Source organism: Aspergillus stella-maris (assembly GCF_047715825.1).
Source record: "Aspergillus stella-maris strain CBS 113639 unplaced genomic scaffold BDV14scaffold_48, whole genome shotgun sequence".
Taxonomy (NCBI): domain Eukaryota; kingdom Fungi; phylum Ascomycota; class Eurotiomycetes; order Eurotiales; family Aspergillaceae; genus Aspergillus; species Aspergillus stella-maris.
The window spans coordinates 154,040-168,011 of record NW_027396842.1 but is presented as its reverse complement, the minus strand read 5'-3'; the positions used below and the strand labels follow the sequence as shown (position 1 = coordinate 168,011).

The window sequence follows — 13,972 nt, the reverse complement described above, 5'->3', positions numbered from 1 at the left end:
GAAGATCCCCAAGTCGTGTTGAGAGTGGGAAGTCTCTCCAAAGCTCGTTCCAACTGTGATGGTGAAGCCATAGCAGTCTATCTACAACCGGACAAATCAAGTCCGAGGCATCGGCAGAAGCATGTCACGGAGATCCGAAGTCCGCCAGTGAAATGCTCGGGAGAGAACGGGATGCCGACTCCATAATCGGGAAAAATTGGACGCGAAGTGGCATACAATTAAGCAAAATAAGTAAAATAGAGTCATGAGCTGAAAAATCTCTTCAAAAACTATCATAAATCGTCTATGTCCATTTCTTTATATACAGCGTGGTTCACATCCTCTGGTAGACAGGCGGTTACGCCTCCTCCTTCATTTCAATCGACGTCCCGTCCTTCTTCGCAACAGCTGCCAGCTGCGCCTCTGCGACTTCACCCTCAGGCAGGGCCTTGGCCATGCGCACAATCTCCCACGGCGACGACGCGTCCCGGAACACCTGGTTGATAAGCTCCAGGTTGCGGTTCATGGTCTCGGGGTAGAAAAAGTACACGCCGATCGGGATGCACGCGGACAGCACAGTGTACATGACATAGTACTTGTACCCGATGGTGTCAAGGGCAACAGGGGTGACCATGACGACGACAAAGTTCCACAGCCAGTGGTTGGCGGTTGAAACGGCGGACATGGCGACACGGAGACGAGCGGGCGCGACCTCAGTCGTGTACAGGAAGTTTCCACCGAGGAAACCGATCGGGTAGAAGAGGTTGAAGAGGAAGATGAAGACCGCGGAGGCAATGGAAGCGCCCTTGTTGTCTTCGCCCATGGAGTTGGTGATGGCCATGGCCATCATGCAGCAGGCCATTCCGGTTCCAGAGACCATGAAGCAGACGCGGCGACCGAGACGGTCGATCGCGTAAAAGGAGATGAAGCAGCAGAGGAACTTCCAGGTCAGAGCACAAGAGGCAAGGATCTTGGAAAGCGACTCGCTCATGCCCAGGTTCTCCTCGAAAATGGTCGAGGCATACACGGAGATCAAGTTACCACCGCACATCTGCTGGAAGAACTGCAGCATCACGCAGAGAACGAAGCGGTACAAAAGCTTCTCTTCATCGTCCTTCTTGAAAATCTCCATGAGCGATCCCTTGGAGTGAGCCGTCATTTCGAGAGAAGAGTGAATACCGGCGATTTCAGCACGGATTTCCTCGGGGCTGGCTTCGTCCTTGAGGGCAGACAGACTACGCTCGGCCTGTTCGATGCGGTTGACCTGCACCAGCCAACGGGGCGATTCAGGGAACATAAACACCGACAACAAGATCATAAGCGAGGGGAGCAGCGAGAGGGCCAAGGGCACCCGCCATTGCGTGGTGCTCTGGGGGACGCGACTGAGACCGAAATCAATCCAGTTGCAGAGGGCGTATCCCAAGCACATGAACATTCCATCGAGAATAACGTGCTGGCCACGATTCTTCGCAGCCGAAGACTCAGACTGCCAGACTGGAACAGCAACACTGAACTGACCAACTCCCAGACCGAGGATAACACGGCCAACGACAAACTGCGCAAGATCGTACGATGCCACCTGCAGGACCTGCCCGATGATGGTCAGGATCGCCCCGAGGAAGATGGTCTTTCGTCGTCCAAATCGGTCGGACAGAAATGTGGTCGAGAGAGCACCGATCAAGGCACCGCACTGAAAGGCCGCAATGACAGCGCCCTTGCTGGTGTTGTTGTGGTCCTTGAGGGCGCCGTCGGTGTTGACGGTGTCGATGGCCGGGAATGCGTGAACCCAGCTCTGCAGTGAGGCCAGGGGACCGACACCAGCTTGGTTGTAGCCAAAGATAACAAAGGCCGGGGCGCCAATGAGTATCACCTGCAGGATATGCAGCAGTCTCCCCGTGGCGCCGAAGATGGTAGTAACCCGGTCAGACATGGTGGTGGATGTCGAAGATAGACCGTGGACGGGGAGGGGTGAGAGGTTGGAGAGAAATTTTCTGACAGAAAGGTAAACAAAAGGAAGGAGGAAGCCCGTCAGATCTTATAGCGAGGCAATCACCCGTGGAGTCTGGAGATATGATGGTGTGCCCTCGTTTACCCCCCCCTCTTCGTTCCTCTCTCCTCCCCTCAACAGACCGAGCGACCCCATAGGCGAGTCTCCACGTCGGCCGGTGAGAGTGAGGGGAATGATGGAGAAGGATTTCTCATCACGAGGTGAGTTTCTGGGTCCTGGAAGCTCAGCGAAGCGGACGAGACAGAAATCAAACCGCGGAGGGTCTCGGGATGGGGCATCCAGATGCTACCATACTTGCCACGACCCACCGCACATTCGTATCTCCGTTGCTGCAAGCTGCAACTCGGAATCCTTTGTTTCTCTGATTCATGCTGCTGGCTTACTGGCTGAAGCGACGAAAACCGGTCGGAATCGTGACGTACAAGCATAGTAGATCTCACCCCGTACACTCCGACCTTCTCCAGACCCCGGACAAGTAATTATGCAAAGGCCAGTTTGTAACAGACTAACAGTAACCACAGACCGGCTCAATCTCGGACAAGAAGAAATCTCCGGTGTCAGTGAGCGTGTCAAGTGGATAGGGTGGGCTGTAGTCGGCCAACCTCCGAACGTCTCGCACTCGGATCGGCACTCACAGTGCATGCCCAGATCCCGAGTCAAGGCTTGACTGACCATGGCCGGCTCTGATTTCTCAGCAGGCTAAACGCCTAAAGCTTTTCAGCTCTTGGCTGTGTCGCGCAGGGCTGTCGCATGCGAACAAGCCAGAGATCAGCACCCCGTACCCCAGAGTCGCTTGCATGGGTTTACAGTGCGCGAAGTCCTCAGTATCGGAACACGGTAAAAGCATACAGTAGAAATTCAGGCACACCCGTAGACCGAAAGCAACTGTTCGAGTGGCATGCCGAAGGATCAGTCGGAGGGCGCCTACTCCAGACGGGTTAGCCATCGGTCGGTGAGGGCTGCGAGCTGAGTGGCCTGAGTGGTGCCAGAGTGACTCAGTGGCGATGGAGTCTTTCTTTATTAGCAAATTGATCTTTCTTATTGGCCATTCGGCACACTTGCCCCGGTGGTACCTTGTGGTTACCTTATAGGCTTATTCTTTGACTCCTTGTCATCCGGTCTCGCAGCACTCCAGGTTTCTGGAAACTTGCCATCCACGAACTCTACGAATCCTTCCACCTTCAGGTCCCGAATAATCCTCGCCAATGCGGGGATCTGTAAGCCATCTCTTCCTTCGTCCTCCACGAATTCCTCGTGGCCGTGCCAGACGGGAACCCCAGGTTCCGGTCGCATGGGGTTCGTCTCTGGGGTGCTTGATCCATGATGCAGCTATGCCGTGATGCCGTGTTGCACCGTGCGTGATACGCCATGTATGATGTATGCGACATTTAGTCGGAGTTGCTTATCCTTCCCCTTCAGGCAGTACTCGGCTTGCCTATCAAGCTGTGACGCGTGCTTGCTTCAGGCTAAAGACTCCTTGCATTATCAGCAACCCCTTGCCAGTCTAGACGCGTCTGATCCAGGACATTTTGAGTCCGAATACCACGCAACAATCTAAGCAGACTGCGGTCATTCTTTCTGCATCTTGACATGCACGGAGCCCGGCCGAGACAGTATGCAATACTACCCCAATTCCATCGAAAAGTGGATGGCAGCAATTTCTAGCTTTCACCTGACACGGGTCGCCTACCAACAGAGTCTCGGCATTAATAAGAGATTCCTTGTCTTTTTTCTCTTCCCGGAGCCGGTTTTCGTCTTTCTTTCGACAAGGAACTGCATTTCGGTTGAGTATCAACTGTTGAGCTCCGTTAGGAATCGGTGGTACGCGAGGCGCCTGGGCGTTACTTGGCTAAAGACAAGATTGCCAATGATGCTTGCTCTCCCTTGGCCTGGCTTGGTAGCTTGGTGGCTCAAAGTCTTGGGCACCTTGGAAGCTGTCATTTCGTGAAGCAAGAATACGAAATTGCCACCAAAGGTATCGTTGTCTTGCAAGCATGCGGCTCCATGCGCGCATTGCACCTTTGAATTCTTTCGTACTCAATCTTTTCCGTATCGATTCCCAGACTAGCTGGCAAGGATCAGTCGGTCATTGAGATTAACCTGTCCGACTGACTGTATGTGGGTAGCAGCTGGCATTCCTGTCTCGAGTCAGTCCAATACCCAGCCAAGCATCCCCATTCTCTGTCTGCCGATTATCGCTGGATAGGTGGTAAGTGTCGGCAAATGTCGGGTTAGACAATAACAGACAGCCCCCTGGGCTGCTGCTGCGAAATGAAGACTGGAGTGCACGCGTCGTCGCAAGCTATGATGCAGTGCGTTGCTTGCTCAGCCCGAGGGCATGTCAACATTGCCGGAGGAGCATCCGGCGCCCGTCAGTACCGTAGACCCCAATCTCATGATGAAGCAAACGGAGTGCTATGGTGTGGTCTCAAGAAAACCTCTTCTACCTGGCCAGCTTCTAATGCCTCCTTCCCTTCTCGTCAGGCCTATCGTACCTGCCCTGTCAGTATCAAAGAACGCCACCCCTTTGTTCTTTCCTCTCCAAAGCTTCCAGGCGCTGGTCGGCCCCTTCCGAATTTAGCATTCCAAGGGGGCCGCTGCAGCAGTTGCTGGCTTTCAATGTACGTGCTAGCGCTCCTATAGTAGACGCCGTCGCTGTCATGAATGAAAGTTTCGTACCCCTGTGCGTTCATCATAGATACCAGGCCTTTCAGACATCCCTCGTGGCCTAGGTAATCGCATTTTGACGTGTTACTGTTCCTTGTTAACCTCCCTACTGCGTGGCCAGGTATATGCCTCTGCGCCTTTCAAGTTCCTATACTCCTTCCTCTCGAGAACAGGATCGACCAACAAGTCGCAGCCCATAAATTCTTTTTGCTGTATCCGACTATCTCTTTGGACATCGCAGCATCGGCTGACAATTCTTTTATAGCCTTTGACGTTGAAGGTCTTTCCACCTCGCGATAAGAACAACATCGATGTGGGCACACTGCAACACCTCGACCGAACAAAACGGCACGCGGTTCCGCAAGCTAAGTCCTCTGTGAGCCGAGAAAGAGGGCCAAGCGCGGTGTATGATCTGTCCCATCATGGCGTTTCCTTCAGCTTTCGCACATTGAACACCTGCAGACCATTGTCCGCCCCCTCGGAGATTCGTCTCCGAACCACATCATAAGGATGGGGACATGCGGGGCTATATGCAGGGCCATCGGAAATAGAGAAGCTTGGCCATCGGTCATGATCATCTCCGCGTTTCTGCAATTGTCATATAAATAGCCCATGTCCGAGGTGACGCGGTCGGAACCTGAAGGGAGCGTGGCACTCACCAAGAGCGACGGAATTTATACCATCCTACCCCATTGGGGCCAAACCAGGACTCAAGACCACGGCGTTCTACGGGTTGACCCTTGATATCTCCCCGGCTACTAGAGGGTTTATGTACGGACAATGCCCAGGAAGCCTCGAGGTAAATCGCTAAAAACGCTTATTCGCTTCATTATCATGAGTCTGCCATGGGTTCGATACAGGACTGTCTAAGCCTCGGCTGTCCCCTGCTCTTCCATCAATTCATTCTCAATGGCCTGTCTTCTCCCACGCTCTGCGCTGCTCGAGTTATCCTTGAAAAGGGCGTCCATTTGTTCGAGTGTGCGACCGCTAGTCTCAGGCACGCAGAAATAGGCCCAGATGAAGGCAAGTGTGCAAAAGACCGCGAAGAAGACGTATGCGCCATAGCCAGTGTCCTGGATCAATGGGGGAGTGATAAGACCCTGGTAGGGTCAGTTGCGTTCGCACAAAGCCAATAACAGATGGGAACTTACAATGATGAAGTTGAAGAACCAGCTACCGCATGTAGCGAGGGCGACACCCTTTGCACGGAGGACCGAGGAGAAGACTTCTGCCGGCAACGCCCATCCGACTGAACCCCAGGTTCCTCCGAAGGCGAGCATGTATAGAAACAGGAACGCGACACTAGTCCATCCCTGAGGTCGGTGAGCGGGCCAGTTGTCCGAGTACTTGCCGACCAAGGCGGCAATGATGACATGCGAGATGCCCATGATGGCTGCTCCCCAAAGCAAGAGGGGACGTCGGCCAAGTCCGTCCATGGTCCAGATGCTAGTGAGCACTCCGACCAACTGGGTTACGTTAATGATACCTGACATGAGCAGCTGCATATCGTATTCGAGACCCATGGTCTCAAACAATGTGGGAGAGTAGTAGATGAGCGCGTTGATACCGACGAACTGCACTTATTAGCTACTGTCACAGCTTTGGCGAACTTCACGGGAAAACATACCTGCTGGAAGAACATGACGAGCACACCGACCTGGGTGCGTCTCCAACAACCCTTCCTGAAGCAATCCGCCCATCCGGCCAATTCGCGCTGGAGGCTCTTCTTCATACCTGGCCCTTGAAGCTTTGGGTGCTTCTCTGCGTTGAGTTCCTGGTGGAAGCGGACCTCGATCTTGATGTCTAGCATCTCCTGCTGAACACGGTGGTCGGTGGTAGGCAGGCGACGCAGCTTGCTCAGACTTTGCAAAGCTTCATCGTTACGACCTTTCGATGCAAGCCATCTAGGTGAGAAAGGAAGCATAACAACGCCAGCGAGCAGAATGAAGCCGGGGACCATCTGCAGAAGGAAAGGCAATCTCCAGGCCCACTCGCCCTCCATGTACCGTGTACCATATGTCGTCCAATAAGCAACGACAATGCCAAAGACAATGCACAGCTCCTCAAGCACCAGCAGCGCACCTCGACACTCCGGTGGACTGATTTCAGAAATATAAAGAGGAGCAACCATCGACAGCATACCGATACCGATACCTCCGATGGTACGACCAACCGTGAGCATGGCATAATCTACCGCGGCGGTCTGCAGCACGGATCCAACAATAAAGATGGCCACCGCAACAACAATCGAATACCTTCGAGAGATTTTATCGGCAAGCCATCCCTGGTTGAGAGCACCAACAAAGGCGCCCAGCTCAAGCATAGCAGTCATGAGACCCTTCCAGAAGCCCGATCCCGGATATCCCTCGTCGATCTCGACGAACCGTTGCAGGAACTGCTCCATGACGAGGGTAACCGAGATGACACCTTGGTCGTATCCGAAGGTCAACCCGCCGAGGGTCGAGCAGGCGGCGCAGAGGAGGACGAATGGGTTGGCTATGACACCCTTGAGGCCAGGGGGCCCATAGGGCTCTCGATGCCGCGAGAGCTCGGAGTGCTCGGCATGCTGGATATCGGCCTTGATAGACGACTGGCTGTCCCGGACAGACGTAGTCTGCTGGATCTGGCCATCGTTGGTCTTGACCTTGTCAGCCATGGTGAAGTGGATAAAGATGAAAGAAGTGGAGGAGAAGAGTGAGTAGAGGCTGGCCTCTGAAGCAGGAAACACGGGGGGAGAAGGGCAATATTTATGGAGTCGGGATAACACCGAGACGTCACGGCAAAGCGCTCAGCCCCAGGGCGACAAGCCGGTCAGAGGCCGACCATGGAAGATCATGGACATGTCCAAATTGACTGATTCAAGGCCTGAATCCGGGGTCACTCCGGGGGGATACTTGGTCTGGGCCAATGACAACACTTTAAAAAAGTGGGCTACGGCCTTTGAAGGATATCTCTGCAACACCATTGGTCAAGACACAATTGACTCGGGACTAGCCGGTCTAGGGATAGCGCGTTTCACCCCCTCCTTGGCCTGTCCTCCGATTCTTCTCGTGCTTTCTCTCCTTTCTTGCTGTCATTCTACACTGAGGACTCGGATTTGAGAATGACTTTGGTCTGCGGATATCATGGGGAAATTGAAAACCATTGTCTACGTTGAACTCCGTGGGGAAACTTGACTATCAACGCCACCGATCGAGCTAGGCCTCCTCCGAGTCGCGTGCAAGGCAACCCCATGGGGAACCAACCATTCATCCACCGGACTCGGGCAGATCTTCCCCAACTCGGCCATTGCTCTGTGCCTCACTCTGCTGCTGCCACGGATTCCTGTTTCCGGCAGACGTCATTCTGTCTCCTGATCAAGCATGCATCGTTCATTCGCCCGGGATTTTGTTACTCCCTTGATCAATTTACCTTGCTTATCGAAAGGAGACATACATACCCGATGTCAGATTGATCGATCGGTGCATTTGCATAAACAGGCGCGTGGTTTCTCTAGATAGTCTGGGGGCGGGTATGCGTTATCACCCACTTTTTCTTTGAACCATCCGCTTAATCCTCGGCTCGTTACGACGTCGTACATATCACATTGGGTGCCCGATGCCAGCCGGTCTTGCATGGCCAAGCCCGTTCTTGTCTTCATCTTCCGATTCAATCACAACATGTTTACATCTTCTAGAGGTTGAAAGGGCAACGACGTCTGCGTCGTATGCTTGATATTCTGGCTATCATCATGACACTCTACCTCAAAATTATGATCCCAATCAAATCCAGCGCGCGAAAGCCATCGCACCCATCAGCACAAACACAACAACATAAGTCTCCTGACCCACCACCCATCTTGGCCTCCAGCTCCGATCCTGAATCTCAATAGCCGTCCACCGGAACGGCACCGAATACCCTACATCGGCATAAACCCCCAGACTAAATCCCTCAACATCAACAACCGGACCCCCGTTGCTCAGGAAGTACAGCCAGAACTGCTTGAACCTGGTCGAGGGGTCGCTGCCCAGGTCTGGCGTTACCTGGACATGCGGAGCGGTTTTGAAGCGGTGCGTGAATTTGTAGCGTGTTGCGCGGCCGTCGGCGTAGCGGGTTATGACTCCTGTTCCGCCCTCGGCGCGGGTTATGGTTCCCCTGGTGAGGGCTGGTTCGGGCGCTGGTATGTTTATTAGCGGTGGTATGTCTCAGGCAGGTTTCCCATGTCTCACGAACCTTTGGCATCCACGTCCATCGTGATGTTATCTTCGGAGGATGCTATTGATGTCTGGCGTGATAGTCTGGATTCCTGAGCAGTGCTGATCGGACGAACATTATATATCTTCGAGAAACAGGTGAGTCCTCAATCCATCACCCCGTGGCTAGCTGAGATGCTGCTGGTTAGCCATGCTGTGTAACCATTTCGTACTGTTCAGCTCTTCGCTTCGAGCGCTTCACAATCCAACATCCCTCAGGCAGCCACAGTGATAATACTGCAGTGAGCCCTCGGGCGTGGCTAGCGTAGCAGATTAAGTCGCATTATAGTAAGCGCAGAAAGATGCAACTATAACTTGTCCTGTATTGCTCTTCCTTGGTCGCCAGTGGAATGTTGTGAGGCGCTGCATCGCTGCTGGTGGCTACCTGGTTTGATCACAGCGGGGGACGCGGAGTTTTTAACCTCTGCTTGGCTACAGATGGCTCCTGAACATCTCCTGACAAACTCGAATAATAATAGATTTTGGTGTTGGCGATCTACCATATTCACTAATCAGAGTATCGAACAAATAGACGGAACATATCTAACGTTGTGATGTCTATTCTACCCCACAACCAAAGCCCTCCCTGTAACCTATGTGTCGCTGATGATTAGATCTAATATAAACCTTGGACTTGGACATTCTTGACCAATTGGAAACAACCACATTTGTTTTATTTTGGCTGGGAGAGTTACAACAGTATCCAAAATCAATATCGTCCGTCTGTTTTAGCACGGCGCGGACCAGATATATGTTTTCACGCGCCAAGACAATGAATAGATCTCAAGTGTGTCTATTAACACCAGATTAGTATTCAGAGCAACAGATCTAGAACAGCAAGAACAACTATACTCTAAGTTTCCAAGGAGCTCTAGACTCTTAGTTAATTGTCAAACTACATTAACACCATCCACAGTCGGCGTCCTCAACGAGAAAAAAAGTGGACCAGAGACCCAGTTTTATCCTGCTCAGCCACTTACACTCACCATGACTCATGATGATTCCGATGAATCGCAGCAGATAAAAGACCTTGGGGCTAACCGTGAGGGAAACATTAAAACAATTGAATTGCGGGTCTTCAAGAACCACGACAAAATGGCATCTGAGAACCAAAATCACGCCCTCCTCTTCGGCGCAGCAGGCCTACTAGGCTGGGCGACGCTGAACCAGCTTCTCTCCAACTACCCTGGAGATGAACCATTCAAGACTGTAACAGCCGTGTTAAATCGACCTGTCTCCGAAGCAGATCTATACCTCCCCAATGGACCCGACCGACCAACCCTCCAGATCGTCTCCGGTCTGGATTTAACAAGTGGCAAGAGTGAAGATCTTGCTCGAAACTTGAAGGAAAAGGTCAACGGTATTGAAAATGTGACGCATTGTTTCTATTTCGGTATGCGCTTCTGCCATCGGAACGATCCGAAGAGCTCGTTCGTATACTTATTGACTCTCTTAGTATTCTCCCCCGTAACAGACGACCACAAAGCCGAAGTAGCCAAAAACTGCTCTATGATGCAGCGCGTCGCAGACGCACTGAATATCCTCTCGCCGAAGTTGGAGTCGTTCGTCTACCCGGGCGGATCGAGAGTACGTATCCTGCCTTGCCCTTTATCCCCAACCCCCACCAAAAATGACCCAACTAATAAGACCACCAGGGCTACGGCATCTACCGCCCCAGCGGAATATTCACACCACCCCTCACAGAGTCCCTCGCAGATACATTGCCAGCCGACTACGCAGAAACAGTCAGCTACCCCTGGTTCCGACAACTCTTGACGAACGCCAGCACTCGCAACGCGAGCGGGAAGAAGTGGTCATGGAGCGAGATCTGCCCGGACGCAGTAATTGGTTTCACACCGAATGGATCGGGGTATAGTCTTGCTTTACACTGGGCTCAGTATCTCTCTTTATACGCGTTCAATCATCGCGAGGAATCTAAGTCTGGGAAGGTAGTTGAGGTTCCGTTTCCGGGGAGCGACGAGGGGTATACTTCGCTTTTCACGCCTGTTTCGGGACCGACACTGGGGCGGATTGCGATTCATGCGGCGTTGAATGGGGATAGGTGTGGGGGGAAGGTGATTAATATGCTGGACAATGATGCGCCTGTTAGTGCGAGGAATTTGTGGCCGGAGATTGCGGCGTGGTTTGGGCTTAGGGGTGTTGGGCCTGTTAAGGACGCCAACGCTTTGAAGCCGGGAGAGTATATTAACAATTACCGTCGTCTCTTTGAAGACAATGGGAAACCAAAAGGAGTCACCGGTGGAGTTGGTGCTGGGAATCAACAGCTGGATTCCTTCGGCTGGTGGTTGACTTTTGATAGACAGTTCAGCCCTGAGCGACTAAGGTCTCTAGGGTTTACAGTGCAGCGGGAACCCCTTGACGGGTGGCTGGAGGCATTCAAACAGTTTCGCGAGGCTGGAATTATATTCTAAGGAATAGCTATAATACAATGATACCCTTGCTACCTTTGCATTGGCTCCGCGTACTCTGTCTCAAACGTATCCCTGGCGGGTGATGACATTATACACAACGCCTTCGCTCTGGACAGCTGTGTTCTCCAGGAACTGCAGCGGCATCTCGACCAAAGTCCCTTTGATCTTGGAAAGCTCCTCCTTTACCTCTTTGGCGCCCTGCTGACCTTCAGAAAAATTATCCTTTAGGACATGTCCCCATTTCGCCACGTAGAAACCATTCGGCCCAAGAAAGCGTTTGAGGTAGATCGACTCATACTCATTCCAGTCCTTGATCGCATTATCGGGTATTGGCGCAAAGACCTTTTGGAAGGCAACAGTGTTCCGACGCGCAGTCAAGTTCCAATAGTTGAGAAAGACGTCGCCGAGGGGGTCTCTCACAAGGTAATCCTCGGGCGATCCAAAGTCATAATTGTTTGCTTCAGGAGCTGGGAGAAAATCCAACTCCTGCTTGCGCATATCCTGAGGTCGAAGAAGTCCCAAATGCTTTCGAAAAAGATACCGCCGGAAAACCGCGGCGAACTTGCTCGTTAGGAAGTGCCTCCCATCCATCAGCGAGGGCAGTGAATCTTGATCCTCGATGATCAGAGCAAGTTCCGAATCACGACCACCCTTGAGGGATCGGTCATTGAGGTTCGCCGAGCCACAAATAACCACTTTATCATCGGCGATCAAAAGCTTGCTATGAACGTAAACCTCCTCGGATACAAAGGCATCGATCTCTGGCGAAGAGTTACCTGGTGGCCAGGGAACCTTCCTGATGTCCTCACCACCAAGCATGTAACAGGAACTCACGGTATCCCAGGATCGGCATCCGGCTGTTGCTGCATCGTCTCCGACATTAGCTGACTGATTGGCAGTCGATAAATTGGCGCCGTCCGTAGCATCTCTCGGAGTAATGCGGTCATAGCTTCGGAGGTTGAAGAATCTGATATAGTCCTCGGGGTTGATGCCCTCTCTCTTGAGCCTTTCGAAGACACTATTGCCGCCCCGGTTGATGGACTCGTACTGCAACTGCATAAGCGCGCGCGAAGGCATACCGGCGACAGCCCATTGAATGTCGCCAGGGAAAGCTGGTACCGCAGGAAGAACAACAAACACCTTGTAACGTTTGTTTGCTTCGTGGGCATCTAAAATGCGTGAGATCAGGGCTTCCGCAACGCGATTCCAGACAGGCCCAAGGTAGTGAGCTGGAGCAGTTATAAAGAATTGATTCTCGATATAAACGTAATGCTCGCTGCTCTGGATGACATTGATATACGCCTGGTATATGCTGTTTTCTGTCGGCAGTCCGTTGCTCCAGTAGGAAAGGCTGCGTAGAACCTGGCACTTCATCTGACCGGGGGCTCCCATGAAAGACGGCAGGGTAGTCTTTGGGGGTGGTAGGGCCTCGTATTTGCGCAGCCAAGGGATATTGGCATTGTACTTCATGTTGTAGACAAAGTTCCAACGACCGATAAAATGTTCGCAAAGATGATAGACGGCGGGACCAACTAGACTGACAGAAATGTCTTCCCATCCCAGCCGCGAGGTGGTTAAGCGACTGAGAGTGTTCGTTTCCCACTTGTCCAAGTTGGCATAATCCATGATGCGAGCATTGTTGTAGTCTTGCCCGGGGAAAACAATCTCATCCAGACTGCGAGCGTGGGTATCCGCAATGGGATGTTGAATGGTATCCCATCGGCCAAACGAGAGATCGAACCCGCCGGTGAAGGCAACTGCTTGATCAACAATGACGAGCTTATCATGGTGTGCCCAAAGAAGAGTCGCTCCACCCAGCGCGCCGAACAGTACCTGGAGTGTCTCGTCAGAGATGGACGCGACATCCAATGGACGTGCAGAGTCATCGGGATTAACCAAGCTATCGCGGATACTATTTGCGGCGGAAATTATATCGGCTGGCTCTTTGACATGATCGGGATATCGAAAAACTGCAATGTTTGGGTGAAGGGCCTCGAGTGCGGTCTTTGTATGTTTCGAGTTGACTGCAGAGTGAATACGTTAGATGATAGAAATGGAGGAGTCGCCAGGGGACCCACGACACATAACAACAGGAACCTCCTTGAACACCACGACGTTGACCTTGACGCCACGTTGGGCAGCTGCCAGAAGCATGCGATCGAGGCGATACTCCTCATTCTCAGATGGCGGTCGTCGGAGGTAGACTTCGGGAGAGAGCCACCCTATATTATGTCAATAGGCAAACAAAGTCAGTCAGCGCTATGGGGAGCAGACAGCCCAAGATCCAGATCGACTCCTTAGCAGTCAGCAATGCCTCCGACACAGCCCAGAAGTACGCGCAGCCATCCACAAGAAATTTGACCTTGTTGCCGTTGGAGGGGGGCATACTGCTAGTGTAGCGGTATACGGGATCAGCGTTCCCGGCAACACTGATATCGGGACCAAACAGAGAGGAGTGGGTTTCAGTCAGTCCTATGGACTCGAACCCAGTTGCAGGAGTTCTGATGGAGTCATTGGAGGCCACCGAACGCATGTCACTATCTTGGGGAGAATTAGCCATTGTCGCGCGCGACCGGGAGTTCCTGGACTCCTCTGTGAGGTCTCGAGAAGTACGGTGACAGCCGTAATGTTTGTTGTCATCTGCTGTTTAGCTC

General features: G+C 52.5%; 6 protein-coding genes across 6 annotated transcripts; 1 reads left to right on the top strand and 5 right to left on the bottom strand.

Moving 5' to 3' along the window:
• Window positions 1–242: 242 nt before the first annotated feature.
• On the bottom strand, window positions 243–2,005 carry BDV14DRAFT_98896 (sugar porter family MFS transporter). The gene has a single exon (XM_073777972.1). It carries the CDS (start codon window positions 1,907–1,909, stop codon window positions 338–340), a length of 1,572 nt encoding a protein of 523 aa, XP_073625699.1. The 5' UTR covers window positions 1,910–2,005; the 3' UTR covers window positions 243–337.
• Window positions 2,006–2,546: 541 nt separating this feature from the next.
• On the bottom strand, window positions 2,547–3,050 carry BDV14DRAFT_98813 (uncharacterized protein). Its single transcript, XM_073777971.1, has one exon. It carries the CDS (start codon window positions 2,931–2,933, stop codon window positions 2,679–2,681), a length of 255 nt encoding a protein of 84 aa, XP_073625698.1. The 5' UTR covers window positions 2,934–3,050; the 3' UTR covers window positions 2,547–2,678.
• Window positions 3,051–5,520: 2,470 nt separating this feature from the next.
• BDV14DRAFT_191394 (sugar porter family MFS transporter) lies at window positions 5,521–7,310 on the bottom strand (the record flags this gene model as incomplete). Its single annotated transcript, XM_073771488.1, has 3 exons — window positions 5,521–5,754; window positions 5,806–6,228; window positions 6,282–7,310. The coding sequence occupies 3 exons, from the start codon at window positions 7,308–7,310 to the stop codon at window positions 5,521–5,523; spliced, it is 1,686 nt and encodes a 561-aa protein (XP_073625697.1).
• Window positions 7,311–8,415: 1,105 nt separating this feature from the next.
• On the bottom strand, window positions 8,416–8,885 carry BDV14DRAFT_202553 (uncharacterized protein; the record flags this gene model as incomplete). The annotated part of the gene is made up of 2 exons (XM_073774065.1): window positions 8,416–8,810; window positions 8,867–8,885. The coding sequence occupies 2 exons, from the start codon at window positions 8,883–8,885 to the stop codon at window positions 8,416–8,418; spliced, it is 414 nt and encodes a 137-aa protein (XP_073625696.1).
• Window positions 8,886–9,953: 1,068 nt separating this feature from the next.
• BDV14DRAFT_98795 (uncharacterized protein) lies at window positions 9,954–11,348 on the top strand. Its single transcript, XM_073777970.1, has 3 exons — window positions 9,954–10,279; window positions 10,343–10,473; window positions 10,542–11,348. Exons 1-3 carry the CDS (start codon window positions 9,982–9,984, stop codon window positions 11,316–11,318), a joined length of 1,206 nt encoding a protein of 401 aa, XP_073625695.1. The 5' UTR covers window positions 9,954–9,981; the 3' UTR covers window positions 11,319–11,348.
• Window positions 11,349–11,378: 30 nt separating this feature from the next.
• BDV14DRAFT_191392 (phospholipase D/nuclease) lies at window positions 11,379–13,704 on the bottom strand (the record flags this gene model as incomplete). The annotated part of the gene is made up of 3 exons (XM_073771487.1): window positions 11,379–13,342; window positions 13,397–13,540; window positions 13,593–13,704. 3 exons carry the CDS (start codon window positions 13,702–13,704, stop codon window positions 11,379–11,381), a joined length of 2,220 nt encoding a protein of 739 aa, XP_073625694.1.
• Between the last annotated feature and the right edge of the window lie 268 nt (window positions 13,705–13,972).